Raw genomic sequence first — 24,261 nt, 5'->3', positions numbered from 1 at the left:
TGACAAGGTAATCAAACATAATAATCTGATTGATATTTGAAAGTTTCCATGTTGTAATTTAATATTTTTAACATTTCAACTAATCAAACATTCATAATAATAAATTTTTACAAATCAATTCAAATTTTTTTTATGAATGAAACAAAAAAAATAATGAATTACATGTGAACCTATAAGTTCATGATTCAGGTAAAAAAAATTATGAATAAAATATTACCAAAAGGGAGAGAGAGAGATGAAAAAAATGCTCACTTGAAACTGAGTTTATTCATTGAAATGAACTTTTTTTTTTGCATCATCTTTGTCTTCATGATGATGATCATCATCATCACAATAATAACTCAATAGAGGGAGCTAGGGATCGGTGTAAATTTATCATCATCCGGATCATCATCATCATCATCATCATCATCATCTTCCTTTGCCTGTTTAAGATTGAGTGAGGTAATAATATCAAGAAAAGGGGGAAAAAGTTTCTAATTAAATTTGGTCGGAGCAACAGCAAATTAATATTTTAAGAGCTCCTTCATCACTCCCTTTTCCCTAACCCTCCCACTTTTGCCTTACATCATCATCTCCCTCCATCTCTCTCTCTCTCCCTCTCTCTCACTCATTACAACTCCACTTGAATCAAATTTAATTGAAGTCTAATAACTTGCTAGGCTTTAATCGTTAACCCGTATTAACACACACATACACATTGACAACAACAATTAACAAATTAAACAGTAACAATTTAAATCTACAAAAACCCGCAGATCATCATCATCATCATCATCATCATTTTCATCCCGTTATATCGTCATCATCATCATCCGGTATCATTATAATATCGTTTCTGTTATTATATAACTTTTTTGTTCTTCTCATCAAATTTCACTCGAAATCTTTTCGTCTTTTTTTTTAAGTGAACATTTAAACTTCCGATAATAATAATTACCATTTAAGGTTAAACTATCAATATAAATGGTAATTAATCATTTAATCATCATCATCAACAATCAATAACAATCTAATCTACAAATCAAATATATCATATGATAAATTTTTTTTTCTTCCAATCAAAAAATGATAACAATTAACAAATGATAATTATGTTCATCTCACAATTGAATATGATAACTTTTTATTTCTCACCTTTAATTGATTACATTTTAATATTGCTTTAATTCAAATTGTTTTAACGATTAGTTAATTAATTGGTCGCTCATTTAATCTACCTCGTCAACGATTTCCTGTCTCCCTCTCCCTTACCTACTCACTAATCAGCTCCCTCTCATCCATATCTCTCTCTCTCTCTCTCTCCTTCTCAATCAATGTGTGAGTATTAAGTCAACGACTGTAAGAGTAACAATAACAACAACAATCATTGTGTTGAAACAAAGTGTAAAATCAAATTAAACTTATTAATTATCAGTTAATTGTCTTTCCATTTGATTTGATTACAAGTATTTGATTGCTAATTAACCAATAACCATCAATATTTAATCAATTTAATTAACCAAATCAGCTAATCGCTCAACCTTGATTGTTAATTTTTTTTTTCTGTGTCTTCCCAAATACAGGAATCTAAATGTTGACAGTTTTCACAACACAAGTTTAATTTGATTTGGTTTTAAATCAACAACAAAGTGACAAACAAACCCAATCAAGGAAATTAACCAACAACAATTAAAAAATTAAACTAATTTATTCAACAATCTGGACTATTAAATTAAGTTAATCATCAACACGTTTTCAATTCAATACAAAACAAAACAAAACAAAAAAGTGAATCAAAACCACAATTGGATTAACACTGAACTTAAATTGTGCCAATTAAAACAGTGACAACGATTAATTGTTGCGATAAATTTTAAATAAACTAATACCAAAGCATGTAAGTAATTAATTTCCATTATTAAACAATATAATCACCAAACTAATTGTTATATAACAACAATTAAGAAATTAACAACATTACAATTCCCAATTTTCCTGTTTCTCCTTAAATCTGATTCATTTCGGATTCGTTTCAATCTCACCATCAATTGATCAGATAATCATGATAATAAACATGATGAGGATGTGAATCATAACCATCATCATCATCATCATCTTAATTATCTTAATTATCTTTTAAATTGAAAACAAAAAGAAAGGTAAAACAACAATTACCTGGATGAGAAAGTTAAAACCACTTGAGAAAAAAACAAAACTTGAGTTTGTAACAAAAGTATCACTTTCCATTGGATATGAAATGTATTGAAAACTTTTTGATTCATTGATTATCGTTGAGATGTTGAACTTTATCATGTTTAATTATTATCATCATCAGTAACAATAATAATTATTACAATTAATTATTAACAATTAGTATTGAAATTATCAGATAACGTTTAGATTTTTGCTTGTTTGTTGTTTCCATTTTTTGTTTTCTTATCTAAATCAAACTTGCAATGGAAAGTCAATAGGAAAACCGAGAGAGAGAGACAGAGACAGAGAGAGACTTAGTTGTCAGGGGAAAAATTAATTACTAAGGTAATTAATTAGTGGTAATTAGTATTATATTGTTATTAGTTTTAATTGTAATTAGTAAATTATCAGAGATTATTCAATGTGAATAGTAAAAATGTTTTATCAAAAAAAAATACAAAATGAAAAAGCATTTGAAGAGCATTTGATTGATTTGGATTTTCTTGATTTCTCATTGATTTTTCAATTGAATAATCTAATTGTTGATTTTCCTACACCCACGAGGTGCTTTATATATGTATGTATTTACGTATATTTTACAGTGTTAATTGTTAATCGACATTAAATCTGATGAATGTAATAAAAAAAAATTATTATTATCAATCAGTATCTGATTTAGTTTCTTGTTGATTGTTTCAAACTTTTACTTTCACCTTGTAAACAATCATAGATATTGATGTTGATTTGTTGATGGTGATAAACTTTTACTTTCTGTTTACTTTTTTCAGTCAAATGATAAAACTTTTCTTACCTGTGTTGATAGTTTTTCAGGTTACAATTTATAGTTTAGTTGGTTTGTTTTTTTCATAATCTTCACGTTGAATCTCATTTGATTACCTTTGATTGTTTACTTTTTCTCTCGCTGATTGTTGATTAGACAGATGATGATAATTAGATTACTACGATCGGCCAGGCAAACTATGGTCATAAATATTGACATAATTTTCCATGTTTACTCAAAGTCTATGTAACTTTTTCCAGTTTTGCTTCTCGATACCGATCAAGACAAAAAAGAGAAACTTTTTTTTCAACTTTTCTGTTAACATTTTCATTTACTTTTTCTCAATCTCAAGATTAGATTAACCGAGATGCGGATTAGTTTAACTTTTTTCTTTATCTCTTGGAATATGATCTTTCCTTTATTATCCAATTTCATTAATCACACGTAATAATAATCAACTAATTAATTTACTTAATTCATTAATTAGTTTTTACTCTGCAATCTTCCAACGCCATCTATGGGCTAATTTAAGAGAGTCACGTGGTTTAATTTCTCGATTTTCGAATGCAATTTAAATTTAATTGCTCTGTAATTAATCTAAGATTGAGTGTGAACATTTAATTGTCTGTTAATTTCTTCTTTTACCTTCAATTAAATGGAAAAATTTTATTCTAATTGTTGACAATTAGAAATTGAGAATAAGATTGTTAACTTTTTCTAATCCCAGGATATTAGAAACTAAATTATTCCTCTCAAGTGTAATGACAATTTACTGATTGTAGTTAATTTGACTGATTGTTTACAGATTTAAATTGATTGTTCATTGATCTTTTTCTTGATTTAGTTATTTCATTCAATTAGAAGCCTGATCATTAGATGGCGCTTTCTATTCAATGTAAAGTTTCAATTATTATTATTGTGACAATTAGTTGATTGTGATTAGATTTGAATGTTTCTTAATACTTATTGATAGTTAATTATGTTTATATTATATTTCTTAATTTCATCTCATTCATGAATATGAATGTAGCCTGAGGGAAATTTGTAAGATTTTAATTATTATAACAAGGAAGAGACTGATTAATAAGATTGAAAAGTTTGATTGTAATTTTCTAGTTAAATCTCATGTTAATTGTTTACCAAATCAATTAACCTGATGATAACAATTTCCTTAGAAATCCGGATTAATCTTCTACCTGTTTGTTAATCATCATGATAATCAATCAACATGATAACAAGTTAATTGAAAATGAGTTTAACTGTTTAGATGATCAACTGATCAACACAATTAAAATCATTTAATATAAAATTTAGATAATCATTAATTGAGAAATTGTTTCAATTACTATTGATAAAAATGACGAAAATCAATCAACTCTAATAACTTAAATTCTAAATGATCAAATGTTCAATTGCGAATCTTAATATTAACCTTAACCTGAATTCTGAGAACTTTTTGTCTCGAGGTTCGATTTAAAAGAAACTTTTTATTTCTATTCGATTTTCGAATAAAAAATCTCGAGAATATCATATTATTATTAGTTTCGAACCAGTTGATTGACAACATTTCGAAAAATTGTCCAGCAGATAATAGAAAAGCAATTGCTCGATAGATGGTGTTAGTAGAATCGAAGGTCGAATTAACTGGATTATTCGAAGATTGAAAATTTGGACAAAATTCGAAAAAAGAACCTAAAAAGAGGTAAAAGATGAAAGAAAGAGAGAAAAAAGGAAGATAAATCTCTTTCTCTTCTTTCTTCATCTCTTTCTCTTTCTGGTTTTTCTACCAGCGCATCTCATTGAAAAGCTCCTCCTTTTTATTCATCATGTTATCAGAATAAATTTTATTGATTGGAGTTCATATGAGTCTGCTCATAACTCTCTCTTTCTCTCTCTCTCACTCACTCTCTTCCTCTTTCTTGATCGAAAAATGTTGACAAAAGAAAGAGAAGAAAGAGAAAAAGTAAGAGAAGATAGGGGTTGAATTATATTTCTATCCCCATGTAATTGGCCATAGTTTTTTTGTTTCTTTTACAATGAAAGAGAGAGAGAGAGAGGTAGCAAAAAGAAAGAGAGACTGAGTAAGTAAGAGAGAAAGAGAGAAAGAGAGTGGAGAAAAAAAAACATGATTCTCTTTCTCTCTCTCTTTCTTTATCCTCCAACCACCGCCACCACCACCTTCATCATCATCATCATCTCCCACCCAGGAGAGAGAGAGAGAGAGAGTTTCTCACTCGACTCCCTCTCAAGTTTGAGTGTCTGTAACCATGAGTTGCTGAGAGTAAAGTTAAAAATGGCTGCATGAAGAGGGGTATGCAATGGGCCATCTCTCCACTCCAAGCATCTCTTCAAAAATGGTAAGACACTCAAAAATTTTTTTATTTCTCAAATCATTTCAACCCACTTTCCACCCTCTATAATATCATCTTATCATGATATTATCCCACCTCCTACTTTTAACTTTAAACTCTCTCTTTCTCTCTCTCTCAATCTAATATATATATGAACAACATGAGATGTTGTTGTTGTGTGTTGTTATCATTTTAAACCAAACCCATCGAATTGCATGATAGAACCTGGAAAAGGCTGAGAACTGGTTCAACTTTTTCATTTCTCCACCTTCATCATTTCAAAATCCTATCTTACTTGTTTCTCTTTCTCCTCTTATATTTTATCAAATTTTAAACCTCCTCCTTTTTTATTTATATCCATTTTTAAGCTCCACCTTTTTTTTCTATTATTCGATAGAATTTTTTTATTTATATATTTTCCAATCAAAAAGAATAGAAGAATTTTTTCTCTCTCTCTCTCTCTTTTCTGTATTTTACACTTTAAATCATATTAACACGTCTGTTAGAATTCCGAAGTGATAAACAGTAAATCCTACGGAGAGAGAAAAAAGCATTTGTTGTGTGTTTCCTTTTCCTCTATTTTTTTTTAATATTTATTTGCCCATTTATTATAAGAGAGAAAGAGGGAAAAGGACCTTTGGTCATTTTTGAATTTAAGTCCAACAATTTTACAGCATTTGAATTATTGTATTGATGATATTTGTTTCTTCCTTGTGTATCCTTTATCATCTCTCTCTCTCTCTCTTTATACTATTAGCAGCTTTTGCTAAGTCCAAGCGAGAGAAAAGAGAGAGAAGAGAGTAACTCGTGGCATGACCTGGTCTGGCCTGATGGCTCGTGCCAATGTCCATGCCTTAGGGGGGTTTAGTCTCTCTTTTTCTCTTTCTCCTAGACCATATTCTTATTCAACCTAAGATTTAATAGCCTTTCTCCCTTATCATCCTCATCTCTCTCTCTCTCTCTCTCTCTCTCTCTCTCTCTTGTCGAGCTTCTGGCAAAAAGTAATTTTAAAGGCCACTCGAGTTATTACCAATGTAACGGAGTGTTATTCATGTCCATTCGTTGACCTACCAACACGAGAGTGAACCGAACCCCACAAGGCCGCTTTTAAAAAGAGAGAGAGAGAATAAGGGAGAACGAAAGAAGATGAATGATAAAAGAGAGGGAAGATAAAGATGATGAAAAATTAGACAGTGAAAGTAGAAAGAAATATGACCAAGGTCCGTTGAATGGTCTCTCTTTCTTTTTCCTCTTTCTTTCTCATTTTATTACAGTCTCACCCACAGCTCACGCAAACTGACTAGGCCGACCTGTCCCATATTTAATATATATATCTCTCTCTCTTTCTCACTCATTTTATCATCTTCTTATCATCATCCTCCCTCCTCCTCCTCCTCCTCCCTTTCCAACCTTCATATTCATTCACATTTTCCTCTATGTAAACGGTAACACATTGAATTAACTTAAATCTTTTACTTTTTTTTTATATTTTAATCTTTATTTCATTTTTCAATTCCGACTCGGACTGTCCACTTATTGTGATCTTACCGTTTGACCATAATGTACATTCAAATGAAAACCCATCACCGTCATCATCAAACTGACCAAACCTCATGGCCTTACACACAAATGAATCAATCAAACAACAACAACAACAATTATCATCCAATGTTAATCAATGTTAATTAATTTAGCAGGAAGTGCTGTGTATAAACAATATAAATACTTTGGCCAATTAAAAGATATGAAGTTAATTGTGATAATTTAGTTTTCTTTGGCCTTAGTGTAGCAGCTTACAAGTTAATCAAATCAAGTTTTTTTTTATTACAATATACACACAACAATTAACGGAATATAATCATCATCATCATCATCATTATCATCAAACCAATTTTACCAAGCAGAATTAATCAAACAACAACAACAATTAAGGAGCAACAATATCAAAATTATATTATTATTAAGAAATCAAATCAAACAAACATCATTTGAATTCGGATCTCAACATCATCATCAACAATTTTAATTGTGAATTCAGTTTTAATTATATACACGAGTGTTAATTATTCTCTCCCCCCAATTTAATTGTCTCTTAATTCCTAATCTATGTGTATACAAACCCTATCATACAATATAATCAGTGTGTGTGTGTCTCAACAATTTAATCAAAATCAAATTTAATCAGTGTTATCGCCAGAAACATAATCAAAAAGGTTAAAACCCAACCCAATACATACAAACAATTAAACTAAATCGTTGATTATAATCATCAATTAATCAAAATCCTGATCATCACAATCATCATCGTCATCATCACAATTAAAGTTAAGTTCAATGTCAACTTGGTAAAAGTGATTAAGTAACAAACAAACAAAAAGGACAACAATTAAACAGTAACAATTAAACCAACAATCAAAAGTCAATCTGTCAATAGAAATTGTTTAATTTTGTTCAACAATCAAATGGGAAAATTATCCTCATCATTTACCTGAGAATCAAATTTGTTTATATTATATGATGATGAGATTACCTTTTAAATTTTGATTAACTTAACCTTTTTGGATTAGTGATTTTAATTAATTATATAAGATAAATTGTTAATCCATTTTTACCGTAACCAACCCGCCGATAATTAACTTTAACGATAATGATGAACTTACCAGTTGAAAAAAGTGAATCAATTGATCAAGTGAAAGATGAAGATGTTGATGATTATATTAAATCATCATCACAATTAACACCAACACCAACACCAATGATTAAAAATGAACCAATTGATGATAATAATAATACCGAAGGAAAGAAAGGTAAAAAATTAAATTCTAATTCAAATGAATCAGTTAATGGTGATTTAATTACTACTCAAACTCACCATGATTCTGATGAAATGGATGAAGATGAGGATGACCAGTTATCTTTATCAATTGACCGTCGATCATCATCATCTCGTCATCATCATAATGAGAGATTATCTTCATCTCTGATTGGAGATGATGAAGAGGCTTCTGGTCATTCTGGTAATACACAGGGTGGTTTCTATGAATTAGATGAACCCAGGACAAAGAAACGACGTAAACAAAGTAATCCAGTTAAATATGGAACCACAACCGGATTAACAAAGAAATCATCATCTCGACAATTAAAAAATGCTACAGATGAAGATGAAGAAGATGATCTATCAAGAGATGAGAATGATTTTATCCATAAATCTAGAGAAAATGAGCCAATGATGATGATGGTTGATGATAATTCATCTTCAATCATTGGAATGACCATTGGTCATCATCATCATAATCAGCGAGGATCATCAACAATTAATCGAGCAAATGTTTTAAAAAGGCGATTTGTTAAAAATAATTGTCAAGATGATGGAGGTGATGAAGAAACGGAAGAAGATGCTGAACAAGATGATGGAGAAGAAGATGAGGAAGATGAGGGAATGGATGAACCTGTAGAGGGAGACGAAGACGACGAAGAACCCGGTCAAATGGACTTATCCGTTGCAGCGGCAGCGGCAGCGGCAGCAGCTCTTAATTACAGCCAATTAACCAAATTTCATTTCCTTTGTCCACACTGTGGTTGTCCCTTTATCAATGAGGATCAATTAAAGGATCACATTGAAGAAGAGGTAAGTTAATCAACTCAATTAATCCCAATAATCAACATGAGATATATGGAAACACTTGATGATTACTAATAAATTTTTTTTTCTTCTCTTCTTTTCCATTTTGACTCAATTGCATCTCGTTCTTATATAACATTGGCATCATTTCCGTTTCCCGTTTCCAGCATGTGCAAAAGGTATTAGAACAACAGTTACTACACCATCAACAACAGCAGCAACAACAGCAACAAATTGATTCTCAGCATCATCATCAGCAATACAAGAAAACACCAAATGGTATCTCAAGTAAACATGGACCTTTCACCGAGGATTCTCGAGGTCAAGGTCGATCACGATTATCATCAATGAATCGAGAGGTAGATGCCGATGTTGCCAGTAGTTTGGGCGATAGTTGTAGTAATAGTCCATTGGGGTCACCTAAAAGTCGTCAGAAATCATTCATTGATTCATCATCTAGTCTAATAGGAAATACAAACAATAATAACAACGATCATCATTCCCACCATAGTCATTCACAACAACAACAACATCATCATCATCATCATGGTACATCTTCATCTCATCATCAACACTCAACATCTCATCATAAATCAAGTTCTAAACACTCCATGACGATAACAGGAGTTTCCGGTACAAATAATAATAAAAACTCTGGAATCGGTTCAATGTCAACATCGATAACCGGAGTTACCTCAGTTCCTTCAGGTTCAGCCAAAGATTTTGCCACTTTACTCTCATATAAACTTCATGGTGTTTCTGGTCAACAATCAATACCCACCATACCCTCATCATCATCATCACCTTTAACAGGTAATCATCATCATAGTCATCATCACCAATCATCATCTTCCAATACAACCACAATTACAACCACAACAACCTCTCAATTACCAATTATCCATTCATCTACATCCCAATCAGGTCAATTGAATTGTGATGAAAATTCAAATAATACAAATACAAATAATAATAATAATAATAATAACGGTAAAGATAATAATCCAAATAGTTCATCAAATGTAATGCCAATTGCAATGTTTCCCTATTTATTTAATATATTACCTGGTTCTAATGGTTCTAATTGTTCAAACAATTCGACCACCGGTAACAATGGTAATAATCTTAATAATGGTTCGTTAGTGGGTGGAAATGGTTCTGGTGTTAACTTGACCAGTGGTGCAATACACAATGGACTTGGTTTGGCCGGATTAACTGCAATTAATCCTACTCATGTTCATCAGAAAATATTTAATCCGGAAGCTTATTGTGAATTGTGTAACAAGGAGTTATGTAATAAATATTTTCTGAAAACTCATAAAGCCAATAAACATGGTATTTACACCTCAGATCCAAGTCCAAATTCATCTGGACCTGGAGGATCATCAACAGTAACACCAACAACAACAGCTATTTCTGGATCAGGATCTCAAGCTGCTCAAGCAGCCGCAGTGGCAGCAGCATTTAATACCGCAGCGGCTGCAGCATATTTCCAATCAGCCGCCGGTGGTATTCCTGGTGGTTCAGCACAAGCTCAAGCTGCTGCTGCAATGCAAATGCAGCAACTTTTACAACAAGCATCTTCAGGTTCAAATAGAGGTGATTGTGGTATTGGTGGTGGTGGAGGTGGAGGAGGAGGTGGTGGTGGTGGTGGTGTGGGCGGTGGAAATGGCGGAAGTGGACCCAATTCTGCTTCAGGTACACCCAATATTGACTCAGCAACGGTTGTTGCCCTTGCATCAAGAGCGGTGGGAATGATTAACATGGAATCTTATTGTGATATTTGTCAGAAACAATTCTGTAACAAGTATTTCCTCAAGAAACACCGATCTAAGATTCATAATATTCATTGTTCATCTTCCTCATCAACATCATCAATCTCAGGTAATAACAATAATAATCCATTAATGTTAACCGGACCTGGATTTCATGGTGGTTCCAATGATCATTCAGTAACTTCGCTAGCCAATTTAACTGGACTTGCATTAGCTGCTGGTTCATCGTCTCTTGATCGTCACATTTCAAATCGCTCAGTTTCACCTTCAGATTCATCTGATCAGGAAGGTGATTCCAATGGTTTAACTGAAGCCATTAGTCTAGTCTCAACAAAGATACCTTCAGGTTCACCACAACTTTCACCATCATCTTTAGATCATCATCATCATCACCATCAGTCCATCTCATTGACAAGTAAACACACAATCAACAATAATAATAGTCATTCAGAATCAACCAAAATGTCAACATCCAATTTAACAACAACCACGACAATGACAACAACAACAACAACAACAACTTCAACCACAGGAAATAATAATCTAGTCTCAAATGATGGAGATAAATTATCATCATCAAAACAAGTGATTCCATCAATGCAATCATCTTCCGTTAACTCATCACCTTCATCTTCACCATCAACAACAATGTCACCATCATGTTTACCAAATGCTACAAATAGTAACGATAATAATAACGGTAATAACTGTGAAACCTATTGTGACCTGTGTAGGATTGATCTTGATAATCCAATGGCACTTCAAGCCCACCGAATGATAATCCATTCAATTCCTCATCAAGGTTCACCTTCATGGACCCGTGATCAGTGGCAAGCAATGATGGCCTCACTTCAAGCGGAATCATTTGCATTCCTTGGTCGACCGATTAATATACCAGCGGGTGAAAATATAATCTTTACACCGGAAAAACTCCGAGAGATGGGTGTTATAAACGCCGATGCATTTTGTGAGATTTGTAAGAAGGAGTTTTGTAATAAATACTTTCTTAAAACTCATAAGGCAAATAAACACGGAATTGGTACTATGGACACTGCATCTAATTGTGGGTCAACCACTTCGGGTCATCTTAAGGGTGAAAGTAAGGGTGGTGGTGATGATGATCATGGAATGATTGGTGAAGGAAGAGGAAGAAGGGAGGGAGTCGAGGGTGAGGGAGATGGTGGCAGTGAAAAAGGATCTCGAATAGTTCGAGATTTCAGTTATTCGGAACGTCAATCAATGTCTTGTCCAGAAGATAATACAATGTCACCTCGATCAGATGGTGATGACAATTCAAATCAACATCATCATCATCATCTCAATTCACCTTTAAATCCATCCACTGATATTATGTTCACATCATCTCATGTAACCATTACACCAACAACACCTACTGGTGATAACCTGAGGGCATTTTCAGTTTCACCATCAACAACACCTCCACTTAAACAAGGATCACAAGTAACATTGAGTGTGGTTAATACAACAAATCAAGGTAAGAATAATGATTAATTATCTCATTACCTTATTAGAATGTTATTATCAAGATAATATCATAGTAAATATCCATCTATAGATTGTAAAGAACTGAACTTGAAACAAAAATCGAGAGTTTCAGTGCAATGGCCACGAGAGTTATTACTGATCGTTTCTCTTTCTTTTCGATTTTTTTTTCGAAAAAAAAATGATCAACTTATACTGTCGATTATTATGAGTGTTGATCATTAATTGTGTTTATTTTTTATCGAAATTTATTCGCAGGTAATAATAACAGTACAAACTTACCTGGTAATGGAATAGGAATGACAATTAATTCAGAATTTGAGTTAATTTGTGAAATTTGTGGTAAAAATTTTCAAAGTAAATCGTCACTTCGAGCACATCGAATCAATATCCATGGTATTCGTAATAATAATAACAATAGTAATTCAGTCAATCTATTTAATCGAACTGGTTCTTCATCGTCAACAATTAACTGTTCATCCAATTATCGTGATATTGAAAATAAATCACCAGAATCACCGCAAAATTGTTCATCAGTAAATGAGAATAACAATAATAATGTAAATCAAGTTGTTGCTGCAGCAGCGGCAGCGTTTGCATTAACTGGCCGTCAATTGAATATTGAAGGTTTAATGTCGGTTAAATGTGGTAACTCTGGAATCGGTAATAGTCCAAGTGGTTTAAGGTCATCTTCATCATCGGGAAATTGTCGAAACTATTGTAACATCTGTAACAAAGAGCTATGTAATAAGTATTTCATGAAAACTCATATGAAGAAAATGCATCAAATTGATATCGATGAGCATCCAGCCGAAGCAGCGTTTACATCAACAATCGGTGGAGTTACTTGTGATATTTGTCAGAAAGAATTGTGTTCAAAATATTTCCTTAAAGTTCATAAGCAAAATACCCATGGAATTGGTGAGGATACACCAAGTGGAATGAAAGATTCAAATAGAGGTGGATTATTATCATTAACATCAACCGGAGGAATGGGTTTACTTACACCAGGAGGAAGTGGATTAGGCTCAGCAAATTTACCACCAAACACTTTACAAAATAAATCATCTTCATCACCACCATTAGGATCTCATCAAATTGGTCAATCAACAAATGCACTTTTAGCCTTACGAGGAATGGAAAATACAACAGGTAAAAGAGGAGGTAATACCGGTGCCGGTGCCGGTGGTGGTGATGATGGTCATCAAGGTTCGAGTAGTATGGAAGTTGTCATGGATTTTTCGTCCAATTTAACATCAGATACAGAAAATTCTGGCGGAATCGATCCAAGTGATACAGGTAATCGTTACTTCAGTCATTATACTGAAGTTTGTAAACTTTGTGAGCGTCGTTTCAAATCAATTAAATGGCTTAAAACTCATATGGCCAATGATCATAGTGATTTAATACCCATTCGAACCTCTGGTAATAACAATGGTTCTTCATTAAATTTCCCTCAAATTAATAATAATAACGCTGAATTAACGGCAAGTGCATTTCTCAGTGGACATGATCTCAATCGAATGTGTGTAATGTGTGGACAAATTTGTTCAGATTGTTTATCATTACAAATGCATCTAATTAAAGAGCATAAAACAAGCCCAGAAGAATTGATTAGTTTAACTGGAGCCAATTTATTTGGTTTAAATAATTTCAACGATTCTGAAGCAACTGATTTATCCTCACCAATTAGTAAATCATCAATCAACAATAATACCTCTTCTAATAATAATAACAATACTACAAATGCTACAGCTACAGTTAATGATAATGCCACCAAAAATACAAGAAATCTAGATAATATTCATTCAAATAGTAATGCAATTAAACCAATGTCACCATCAAGTCCACCAACAGCATCATATGAAACCTCAAGTTCACCCGATAACCTAATTAATCAAATAGATGTTAATGTAAGTATATTTACTATTAATTATTATACGATAATTGATCATCATTTTATTCATTCATGATTCTCTCAATTCTCATTCAAATGCAATCACTTTCATCTTCATTTGCATCCTAATATAGTTGATTAAGTAATTGAAATTTCGCTTGGGCAAATGAGAAGAAGAATCGATTTGATTGGGTGAAAATTTCGAAAAGTTATCAAATATTAGAATAGATTTTTTCCTTTTCTCTTGTATTATATCAGTTATTTAGTAAAATTCAAGTTCGATAGAAAAATAATACTACCGCCATTTGGATTTTTGAATTGAATAGAAGATTAAAAACATTATTTATCGTATTTTCCCCGTGGCAAGTTTAATCCTCTGTCTTTCCTCTGGTCAGTGTCCAGCTTAAATGCTATAAAATGATAATAGTAAAAAAATTACAGTTGAAAAATAACAGAAAAAAAAAAATAATTGGAAAGTGTCTCTTGAAAATCCGGTTCTAATAATATAATGATTATAATAATAAGCTAAAACTAATAACAATAATAATAGTAGTTCCTATGGACACAATGGTCAAAAAGTTTGTTGTCTTTTGTCTGTTTCTTCATTTGTTGTGCTGAGGTAAAAAAAATGACCATTGACACGAGGTCAACTTTTCTCTCTCTCTCTCTTTCTCTGTGTGAACTTTGTTCTTAGATGTACATTCGAGTGTGGCAGAGGAAAAAAACACACGTTCGATAGTGATGATAATAATAATAAAAAGTTTCGACTCGCAACATCTTGCCTCGAGCTCTTGTTATTATTTACAGAGAGAAAAATTTTGTCACTTTATCGATTCTCTCTCTCTCTCTCATTCTGACTTATATCCCCGGATATATATTTAATTTTTAATAATCTTTAATCACTATTAAATCCATAATGTTAAACATTATCATTTTCTCTAGACAATTTTCACCTTAGAATTTATTTTTCTATTCCAATATCAATAATAAGAAACTTTTTTTTTCCAATTGGTTACATAACAATCAGTTTGATTTGCAATTGTTAACCAAAATGATTCAGTTCTTGTTCAATTACTATAATCAACTAATGTAAATCCATATAGTATATAAGTTAAAAAAAATAGTAAAACTAAATAAGTTGGTTAATTAATTGGTTCTAATGTTGTTAAATGTCAATAAATGGTTAATATCCTTGGAAACCCACCGATTGAAAGGTAAACATAAGACAAAGATGTAAAGTATCAAAGGTGAGTGAGTGAGAGAGAGAGAGAGTAAAGTTATCATGGTGGTAGAATTAATGTTTACCGGGTGATTGGATTTATTTTTTGTTCTATTCTCTAGTTTTTTTTTGTTCTTATTTTCGATAAGCAATATTACGATTTATAACCTTTTCTATTTTACATTATGTACACAAACTATTTTATCAATGAGTAAATAACGATTATGATGATAAGTGGATTGTATTTGTTTCTTTGATTGGGAGAATCGCGAAGTAATAATATTAATGATGATGATGATGATTAACTAATTGATTGAATTTGTTTTTATTTCAATTTTGTGATTTGTTTTGTTTTGTTTTGGTTTTTTTCTTCTTCTTATTTTGCTATTTAAAGAAACATGGTGATGCAATCGATGAACAGGTAAACCTTGAAACTGCTCGAAGTTCAATTAAATGCCTGCGAAATGATCTAGAGCGTGAGAGAAAAGCTCATGCAATAACCAAAGATAAATTATCTCAACGTGGAAATGAATTAATTAATTTAAAAAATTATCTACAACTGGTAAGGTTGGAGGTTGCATCGCTTCAGGCCAAATTAAAGGAAGCAAATTGATGACACAGACAAACAATCAAACGAAAACACTGATGGAAACAAAACAATTTAAGTAACCACCGCATCCCCATCCCTACAAGTTATTACATTGCTTGGTACATACACTTACACACACACACAAACACTCACACATACACACACACACACACACATAAATACATACACATAAACACACACACACACACACACACACACAACTATATATACACATACAAAAAACTATCATGATAATGATCATGATGATGATTATTATTATTCTAAATTATTCCAATCAAAAAGAAATTATTGATGGAAAAGTTGTTTGATTAAAAAGGCGCTAAAAATGAAACAAAAAACGAAAAAATTGGCGAAAAAAAAAGACGTGCGAATTCACATAGAAAAGAAAAAAGAAAAATTCTACAAAAAAAGAGCTACTATTTTTTTACGAAACTCGAAACACAAAAAACTCAAAACTACAACGAAGAAATTTAAAGGTGAAAATTTCTCTCTAAGGTGATAAAGAATTACAACTATAAACAATTAAAAAAGAAAACAAACAAAAAAACGAAACAATTTATTAAATTTGTTGGGAGATTCTAATTACAACTAATTAAAGCAAATTAATTCGAAAAGGAGAAAATTCGAAAAAAATGCAAAATTAATTAAATTGATCCAAAAAAAGAAAAACAAACAAACAAATTCTTATGAATGAAAAGAAATTTAAAAAAAAACTTCTAAGGTGAATTAAGGTGATGATTACAACTCAACGTCTTTCTTATTGATTATAAAATCTTTTTTTTTGTTTTTTGTTTCACAAGAACTACAACAATTAACTAACAATCAAACAACTTTTTCTGTTCCTGATCCTCTTCAAATCCTCAATTTTAATCCATTACCTGTAATCATCTGATCCTCTTTTCCCGAACATTTCATTTTCCATCAAACCAATTATATATTTAACTATATATCTGATAACTTAGTAACTTTATCATTCCCTTTTTTGAGATGAAACAAAACAAAATCTATTTCCTCTGTTTCCTTTTCCGTTTCCTTATTTAAAACAGAAAATAATTCTTAATTGATAAAGAAAAACAACAACAAATGTCACTGTCAAAACCCTTTCTCTCTCTCTCTCTCTCTCTCTCTCTCTCTCTCTAATCTTAATCTTAATCTTGTAATCTGGTTCCAATCCAAGAAGGAAAGGAGATGTTGTACAATATTATACATAACACTGTAACTTTGGTGCCTTCTTGTTATTGGAATCACACCGACATTTATCATCTCTTTCATATTTTTTATCATTTCTCTTTCTTTTTTCCTTTTCTTATTCTATCTCATCATCATTTCCTTTTCCTGTCATTTTCTCTCTCTCTCTCTCTCTTTCTCTGTCTCTGGTGTGTTTCGACAGAACTAGCAAAAATCAAGATTGTTTTTATACCCAAAATCAAAATAAAAGCATTTCAATTGTCTCATTAAAAAATTGAATCATTTTCTCCATTTATTTCATTACCAAACTGAATGGAAAAGTTAATCAATAACAATTGTTAATATGATGAAATTTCATATATGCATTATTATTACATCAATCGTATTCATTATAGATAAGGATGTGAAGTGATGAAGGTGATATTGATGAGGATGAGCAATAAAAAAACAAAATATCATAGTAACAGTGAAAATATATTAACATTGTCAATGGGGAATGATGATAAACGCAAAAAAGCAAAACAAATGCAAACAACTTGATCTGATGAAGAACAAAAAAAAGAGGAGAAGATGATGATGAGGATGGAGAAAGAGAAAAATCATTCCTTTCAATAATGAATGGAGAGAGAGAGAGAGAGAAAAGTAATATGATAAAAAAGAGAATAAAAAAATAACAAAATGGTAAAGGTTGGGTTTGCATCGAAGATGGAGAATGTGCATTAGATAAGATGATGGAGATGAGGATGAAATGAAGCGGACCATTGGAACCAAAAGACATTGGATATATAGAAATAAAGAAATACAAAAAATATCAGAGTGAGAATATAAAAAAAGACTCAAGGAATAAATTGCATTATAGGAAACTGTGAATTATCATGAAGATGGCGAAAAAAAGGAGGAAGATGATAAGAAAGGAAGAAGAGAGAGAGAGTTCGTAATACTTTAATATCAATATTGGAAACTTGTAAATGGAACCTCAAAGTAGTTCCTATGCTCCCTAGATGAAACTTTCTCAATGATTTTTGTAAGTGAGAAACTGAGGATGACCAATGAATTGATGAAAAAAAGATTCTTCCTCATCTTTTTACCTTTTTTCTTGCTTCCTTTTTGCTCACGTCTAATTTTTTTTATTAGATTCTCTTATAGAACTCTCTCTCTCTCTCTCGTTATCATCATATTTTCACTATCGTCATTACCATAAAACTCATACTAGGAACATGATAATGTTTGAATGTTCCCTTAAATTGAAGTGTTTCCCTTCAGATCTCATGTACATATAGTATTCAGATTGATCAATTTTCGTTCATCATCAATTTATGAATCAAACTTGTTATAGTTTACATACCAAAGGTAATCAAGAACAAATATAATCATTATCATCTTTATCTTCATCTTGCTTTTTCTTTCAAATTCCGATGACATCTAACAATGAATATTTCATTTGCTAGCACTTTGTAGACAGATTAACTCAAGATTATCCAATCAACATGATGGTTATTATTCAAAATCGACTCATCTATCAATTACCTTTCATCATCTTCCTCTTCCTCATCATCTTCATCTCTCTCTCACTCATTGCGTCATAAATAATTTTAATTCCCATCAAAATACTGAATTAATCAGAGCCCAAGAGTAATTAAAGGTAAATGATCAGAAATGAATCTTTGATTTTATATTAAACAATTAACTTTAAAAAAAATGAAATAACCAACAATCAAATAAGATAATTAGTTAATTAAAGCAATTATTGTAAACCACACAAAACAGATCAACAAATATAATAATTATTTCGTGATTAAAGTTAATTATCACAAACAATTAGCTAATTGTTTTGTTTTTAAATCTAAATTTCCAAGTGGACAATTAATAGTATTTCATTATTATCATTGTACAATTGTGATGATAATTAAAAAGCTATATTATCGTGTGAATAACCATCTGCTAATCAACAATTTAATTTAATCATAAATACAAACACAATTTCAATGGTAAATTGAATTCAATCAACTTTTTCATATATAATTTAATGGGAGCGGCAACTCATCATCATCATCTTCCTCATCCTCATCCTCATCACAATCTTAATCTTTCCTCATCATTTGGTAAATATCACTAACTGAAACCTATTAATCTCATATGAAAGGCTAACAACCCTGAAGCCTGAGGAGATCCCATGTTAATATTTTAGGTTTTAATTGAAAAAAAAAATTGTATCAACGCCTTCAGATGAAATTTAATAATTTCCAGTTAATTAACCAGAGAATCAAAAATAATAATAATAATAAAAAAAGGTAAAACAATCAATATGAAACCAGAGTTAAATTGTGTGGCCACAATTAAAAGCCAGTCCTTAATTTTGTGTTGTAATTTTTTAAAAAAAAAAACAATTAGTTTAATTACAATCATGATAATCTTGGTGAAGATTAATTTTTTACACTTGATGTTTATTTTTTAAGGTAAATAATCAACAGCAAAAACAAAATTAACCACAAAATTGTGGTTAATTGGCACACCTTTTAATACTAATTTAAAGATTTAAATTAATTTCTCTTGGCTCTTTTTTCATCATTTACCTGAACATTTTTCATTGACACGCCTAATTTATTGAATCATCACCATGATAATCAGCATGTTTATTGCTGATTTACCTTGAAAAAGGAGGAGGAAAAACAAACAATCAAGAAACAGAAAAAAAATGAGCAAAAAGAAAACCTTATTCACTATTATATTATACATATCTAATTAATGGACAAAATTTTGCTGATCATCAATGGAGAGTAGTAACATTCTGATGATGATGAAGATGAAGATGATAAATATTATCAGGAATCAATTAATGGACAGGTAAAGATATTGTCTTATTAAAAGGACTAAGGAGATTACCTTGTTTTTATTATCATCTCCAGTGTCATCTTACATCTTTTATTGGATCAGTAAGATTATCCCTTTTTAAGCTGATTCAAACCTTTTCTGGATTATTCATATGTATCTAACTTATTATTTTCCATTAGACTTGTTTTTTTACCATCTCCATCTCCATCCTCATCTTCATCTTCTTATTTGTTATCATCTTACTTTCTGCAATCATCATCATCATCATCATCATCATCATATGCATCGATGATGTTGTAAATCTATGTGAATATCTTATCTGAATAAAAGGTAATCTTTGTTGTTATTTTTGTTTTCTGTTTATCTCAACCTTAACAAGATGATATTCAGTTTATAATGAATTGGGAATCATTCATCAATCAGGGAAAATGTTTCAATGAATAATGAGAATATCGTTGAAAAGGAGTTTGTAAAATGCTTGAAAATTTGTTTACTTTTTTTGTAGTATTTGGAACGTGCTGAATTTTAATGATCATGATGATGAAGATGGTAAAATGATGATGACAAGTATCGGTTTTTGGAGGGAGAAAAACTAACGACTTGAATCATCAGCATGAGAAAAAGATGACTGATGATGATTATCATCCATTCTCAGGATTGTTATTACATTAAAGTCGATAGTCATGTAAACTTCATGTAACTTTGTCATCAAAATTGTCATGGAGAATATGAGATGAAGATGATGATGATGATAGGAAGACAGATAAGTCGACAGGAATAAGTTAGCCCAAGAGGCTAATCATGAATCTTATAATTTGCTCAAGATTCATCACCTTTTTTTTACACCATCATTTACATGGTAGAAAACAGATTCCCTTTGAATTGTCATCAGAATATCATCAAAAAAAAATGAACAATTATCCACATTTAATTTCATGTTAATATCAACAACAATTAGTTTATCAACAGATGAAGTAAATGACAGACAATTAACACAGTTATATATTTATAAATTGGTATTGAATGGTTATGATGTTGATCATGATTACGATAATGATGATGATGATGATGATAATGTGTATTTAGATAGGTAATTATTGCATAATAATGAAAATTGATGACAATAGTTAATATAACAATTAAATGTTAACCATCAACAATCATCTGAGTTAATCATTTTGTTCATCTTGATATATATTAAATAATGAAAATGGCGTGAAAATATCATGTATTTATTATTGGATTACAATTAACCACAGAAACTTTTTTATTATTATTTTCATTTTGATAAATGTTTGACAATTTACTTAGTTAGTTAGTTAATTGTTACCTGTCAACCGCAACTTGATCACGAATCAGTTTTAATGTAACTATTATATATACTATTTTCAATGATAATCATCATCATGTTGATTATGTTAATTTGAATAAATTGTTATTGTCTTTCCAATGTATTATCTTCATGGTACTGACATAATGATGAACATAAAAAAAAACTATACATCATATATACAAAATTTGAGATAAATCAACGATATAAATTGCTAACTAATAATAATAATTAATTGTCACAATGAAAAGTAATTGCAATCAATCAATTGTTTAACCTAATCATTTGTTAATCCAGGTTAAAATATTACAAATCATTTCTTATCACGAAACATTAACATTAAATTAATATCAATCTTAAATCATTAATCACCATCATTACCAATTTGACTTTGATTGTTAATCAGTTAACAATCAGTGATAATCAATGGGTTATTTGTATTATACATTTAATTGTTTACCTGTAGGGTGATGATCAAGTGATTGGTGTTGATGATGATAAATTTTGCATTTGAATGATGATGAGATGAAAGTAAATCTAAATGATGATAGTAAATGGATAATGATCAGTGTGTAATGATGACGGAAAAGGAAAAGATGTAAGATGATGATGATGAAGATGAAGATGAAGATGGAGAAGGTGTAAAAAGAAATGAGAAGTTAAATTGTTAAGGCAAGAAAATGATTGTTCAGTAGCATCATTAACGGTTCCTCATCAATTTATCACCTTCATCCATATGCTTTTATAACTGATATGGTTTCTGTTCACTGGACCTATTTTCCTAAATTAATCAAGGCTATCAAATTAAAAAGCTTCACTTTATCTTCATCTTCATCTTCCTTTTCATCCTCATCTTTTACCTTTCTTTCATTTCTCTTTGGGCCTCGCTCCCTCTATGAATCACGTTCTTATCACTTATTTCTTTGCCTCCCTTTTCCTCTTTCTCTTTCTCTTCCTCATCATCATCATCATCATCCTTATTTCTTTCTTTCTTTTAGCTTCCTTGTGTCCATCTTACACCCAAATGATTTGCAAAAAAAAGAGAGAGAGAGAGAAACTATTGAAATGTACTTTGCCGGACATTGCTGGACATTGATGTTGCCTAAAAAAAGATGATGATGAAGAGGATGAAGATGAGGAAGAGGAGGAGGAGGAGGTGAAAGAGAGAAATGTAGAGGATGAAAATGATGAAGAGGAAAAAAAGATGAGGTGAAAAAGGATAAAAAAGATTAGATATCAGAATGAGAAAAATAGAAGACATTGAAAAGGTTGACCTGAGGGGGTTTTGTATGAATAAAAAATAAGGCTTAGAGAGAGAGAGAGAGAGAGAGAGAGAGAGAGAGATGACAAAGAAGATAGATGTAAGAATGATGAGTAAAAAGTGATGAGGATAAACCTTGAAGATGTTGTTTCTATGATTATATTTTCAATTTCCAATTACACTTGGATTATCTTTCCATTGAAAATGAAGTATATTGTATACGAATAAGTCTATGTGATAATCTTATTACAAACATATAATCGCTTCGGGTTAAGTTATGTTATTATCTTAATCATTTATCTCATTTGGTGATAATCACATGTAGCCTTACAAGAAACGGAAACGGACATAACATCTCAGTAGAACTGAAAAAATTGGCAAGAAAAAAGAAAAGTGATTTTCGACCAAGGTGAAAAGGTGTAATCAGATCTCGAGCCAAGTATCAAATTAATCAGTTGCCCTGAGGGTATTTCATGGAAACCCAATGGCCTCACAATTTACAACAAAGTATTATCAATAAATTAATCGACTCGCAGATATTTCAATGCTAACGAACGGATATCGACCTTAATTTCAAATTATTCACGAGTCTCTCTCTCTCTCTCTCTCTCTCTCTCTCTCTCTCTCTCTCTCTCTCTCTCTCTGAGACTTTGAATGTTAATTTAACTTAATCATCAGTTGATCTTGATAATAAATGGATTTACAATTGTCAGATATTAAAGTTTATTATTAATTTAATTAGTGACCAGTCTGGTGATGAATATTGATGAGGATGATGATGATTATAATGATAGAGTTGATTACAACAATACAAATGATTGACAGAGAAAGAGGATATTTTCAATGTGAGAGTTACGAGTTATTATGATTTATTTTTTGAAAAAAACATTAACAATAATGATAAAATTGATGCGGAAAAAAAAGAGGAAACTGTTATAAAGATGATGATGAAATAAAATTACAGATTATTTTGAAAATGCAACATTTGCAATAATAAACAACAACAAAACTCATCATCAACATCATCATAACAATGATGAGATAATAACCCCCGCAATCCATAGGACAACAAAAATGAATATCAAACAAATAGGATTGACCATTGATGATGATGATTCTTTTTCATTATTTCTCCTTTTTATCCTCATCCTTTTTCCACCCCTTTTTTTGTCTCAATCTCTTTTGATGTAGGTTTTTCAGATCCCGTTTTTAAGGTCAATTTCAAGTGAAAACGGGCTTGTCATCATTATGATGACCAGTAAAAGGGATGAGAGGCAAGGGAATAATAATAAGTGGGAGTAAATATTAAATAGACAAAAAAGAAGATAAAAAGTGTTGCTTTTTTCAATATTTTGAGCATCTGTAAGTAAAGGAGAGAGAGAGAGAGAGAAGAGAAATGATGATGATGATGATGAAGAGTCATGCAAAAAATGATGAAAAAAAGAATCAATTCTAAGAGGGTCTTATGATGTAGGGGAAAAATCGTCAATTGAATTGGAAGGAGAAGGTTAACTGGACTCTCTCTCTCTCTCTCTCTCTCTCTCTCTCATGAGGGGTGGTAATTGACCAGAGCGGGAGTAGACGAGGTAATATCAGCTTTAACTGGACCTTCAACCCCACCATCATCCTCGTAAACAACAACAACAATCGTCTGGAAAGTTAACAAAGCAAAAAATGTTTATTCTAATAAAATAAAAAACTAAAGGAGTTTTTTTGT

The 24,261-nt window shown here is 31.1% G+C and overlaps 1 protein-coding gene across 4 annotated transcripts; it reads left to right on the top strand.

Annotated features, from left to right (window-relative positions):
* Window positions 1-649: 649 nt before the first annotated feature.
* Window positions 650-17,403, top strand: LOC128395083 (probable serine/threonine-protein kinase DDB_G0282963). Of its 4 annotated transcripts, none has more exons than XM_053355477.1 (6): window positions 650-969; window positions 1,566-1,879; window positions 7,002-8,935; window positions 9,097-12,199; window positions 12,466-14,120; window positions 15,718-17,403. In XM_053355477.1, exons 3-6 carry the CDS (start codon window positions 7,955-7,957, stop codon window positions 15,934-15,936), a joined length of 5,958 nt encoding a protein of 1,985 aa, XP_053211452.1. In that variant the 5' UTR covers window positions 650-969; window positions 1,566-1,879; window positions 7,002-7,954; the 3' UTR covers window positions 15,937-17,403. The 4 variants fall into 4 exon arrangements, with proteins under 4 accessions (XP_053211452.1, XP_053211453.1, XP_053211454.1 ...); XM_053355478.1 differs by lacking the exon at window positions 650-969 and adding an exon at window positions 1,061-1,320; XM_053355479.1 differs by lacking the exon at window positions 650-969 and having other exon boundaries at window positions 1,336-1,879; window positions 7,005-8,935.
* The last annotated feature ends 6,858 nt before the right edge of the window (window positions 17,404-24,261 follow it).

Source organism: Panonychus citri, unplaced genomic scaffold (genome assembly GCF_014898815.1).
Source record: "Panonychus citri isolate SS breed McGregor unplaced genomic scaffold, ASM1489881v1 Contig00141, whole genome shotgun sequence".
Classification (NCBI taxonomy): domain Eukaryota; kingdom Metazoa; phylum Arthropoda; class Arachnida; order Trombidiformes; family Tetranychidae; genus Panonychus; species Panonychus citri.
Note: the sequence above shows the minus strand (reverse complement) of the source record. Positions and strands in the feature narration are given on the sequence as shown.

Coding starts and splice junctions, on each gene's coding strand:
- LOC128395083 (XM_053355477.1), top strand. CDS start 7,955: ATGATGAACTTACCAGTTGAAAAAAGTGAATCAATTGATCAAGTGAAA. Junction 8,936..9,096: donor AGGATCACATTGAAGAAGAG/GTAAGTTAATCA, acceptor TCCCGTTTCCAG/CATGTGCAAAAGGTATTAGA. Junction 14,121..15,717: donor TTAATCAAATAGATGTTAAT/GTAAGTATATTT, acceptor TGCTATTTAAAG/AAACATGGTGATGCAATCGA.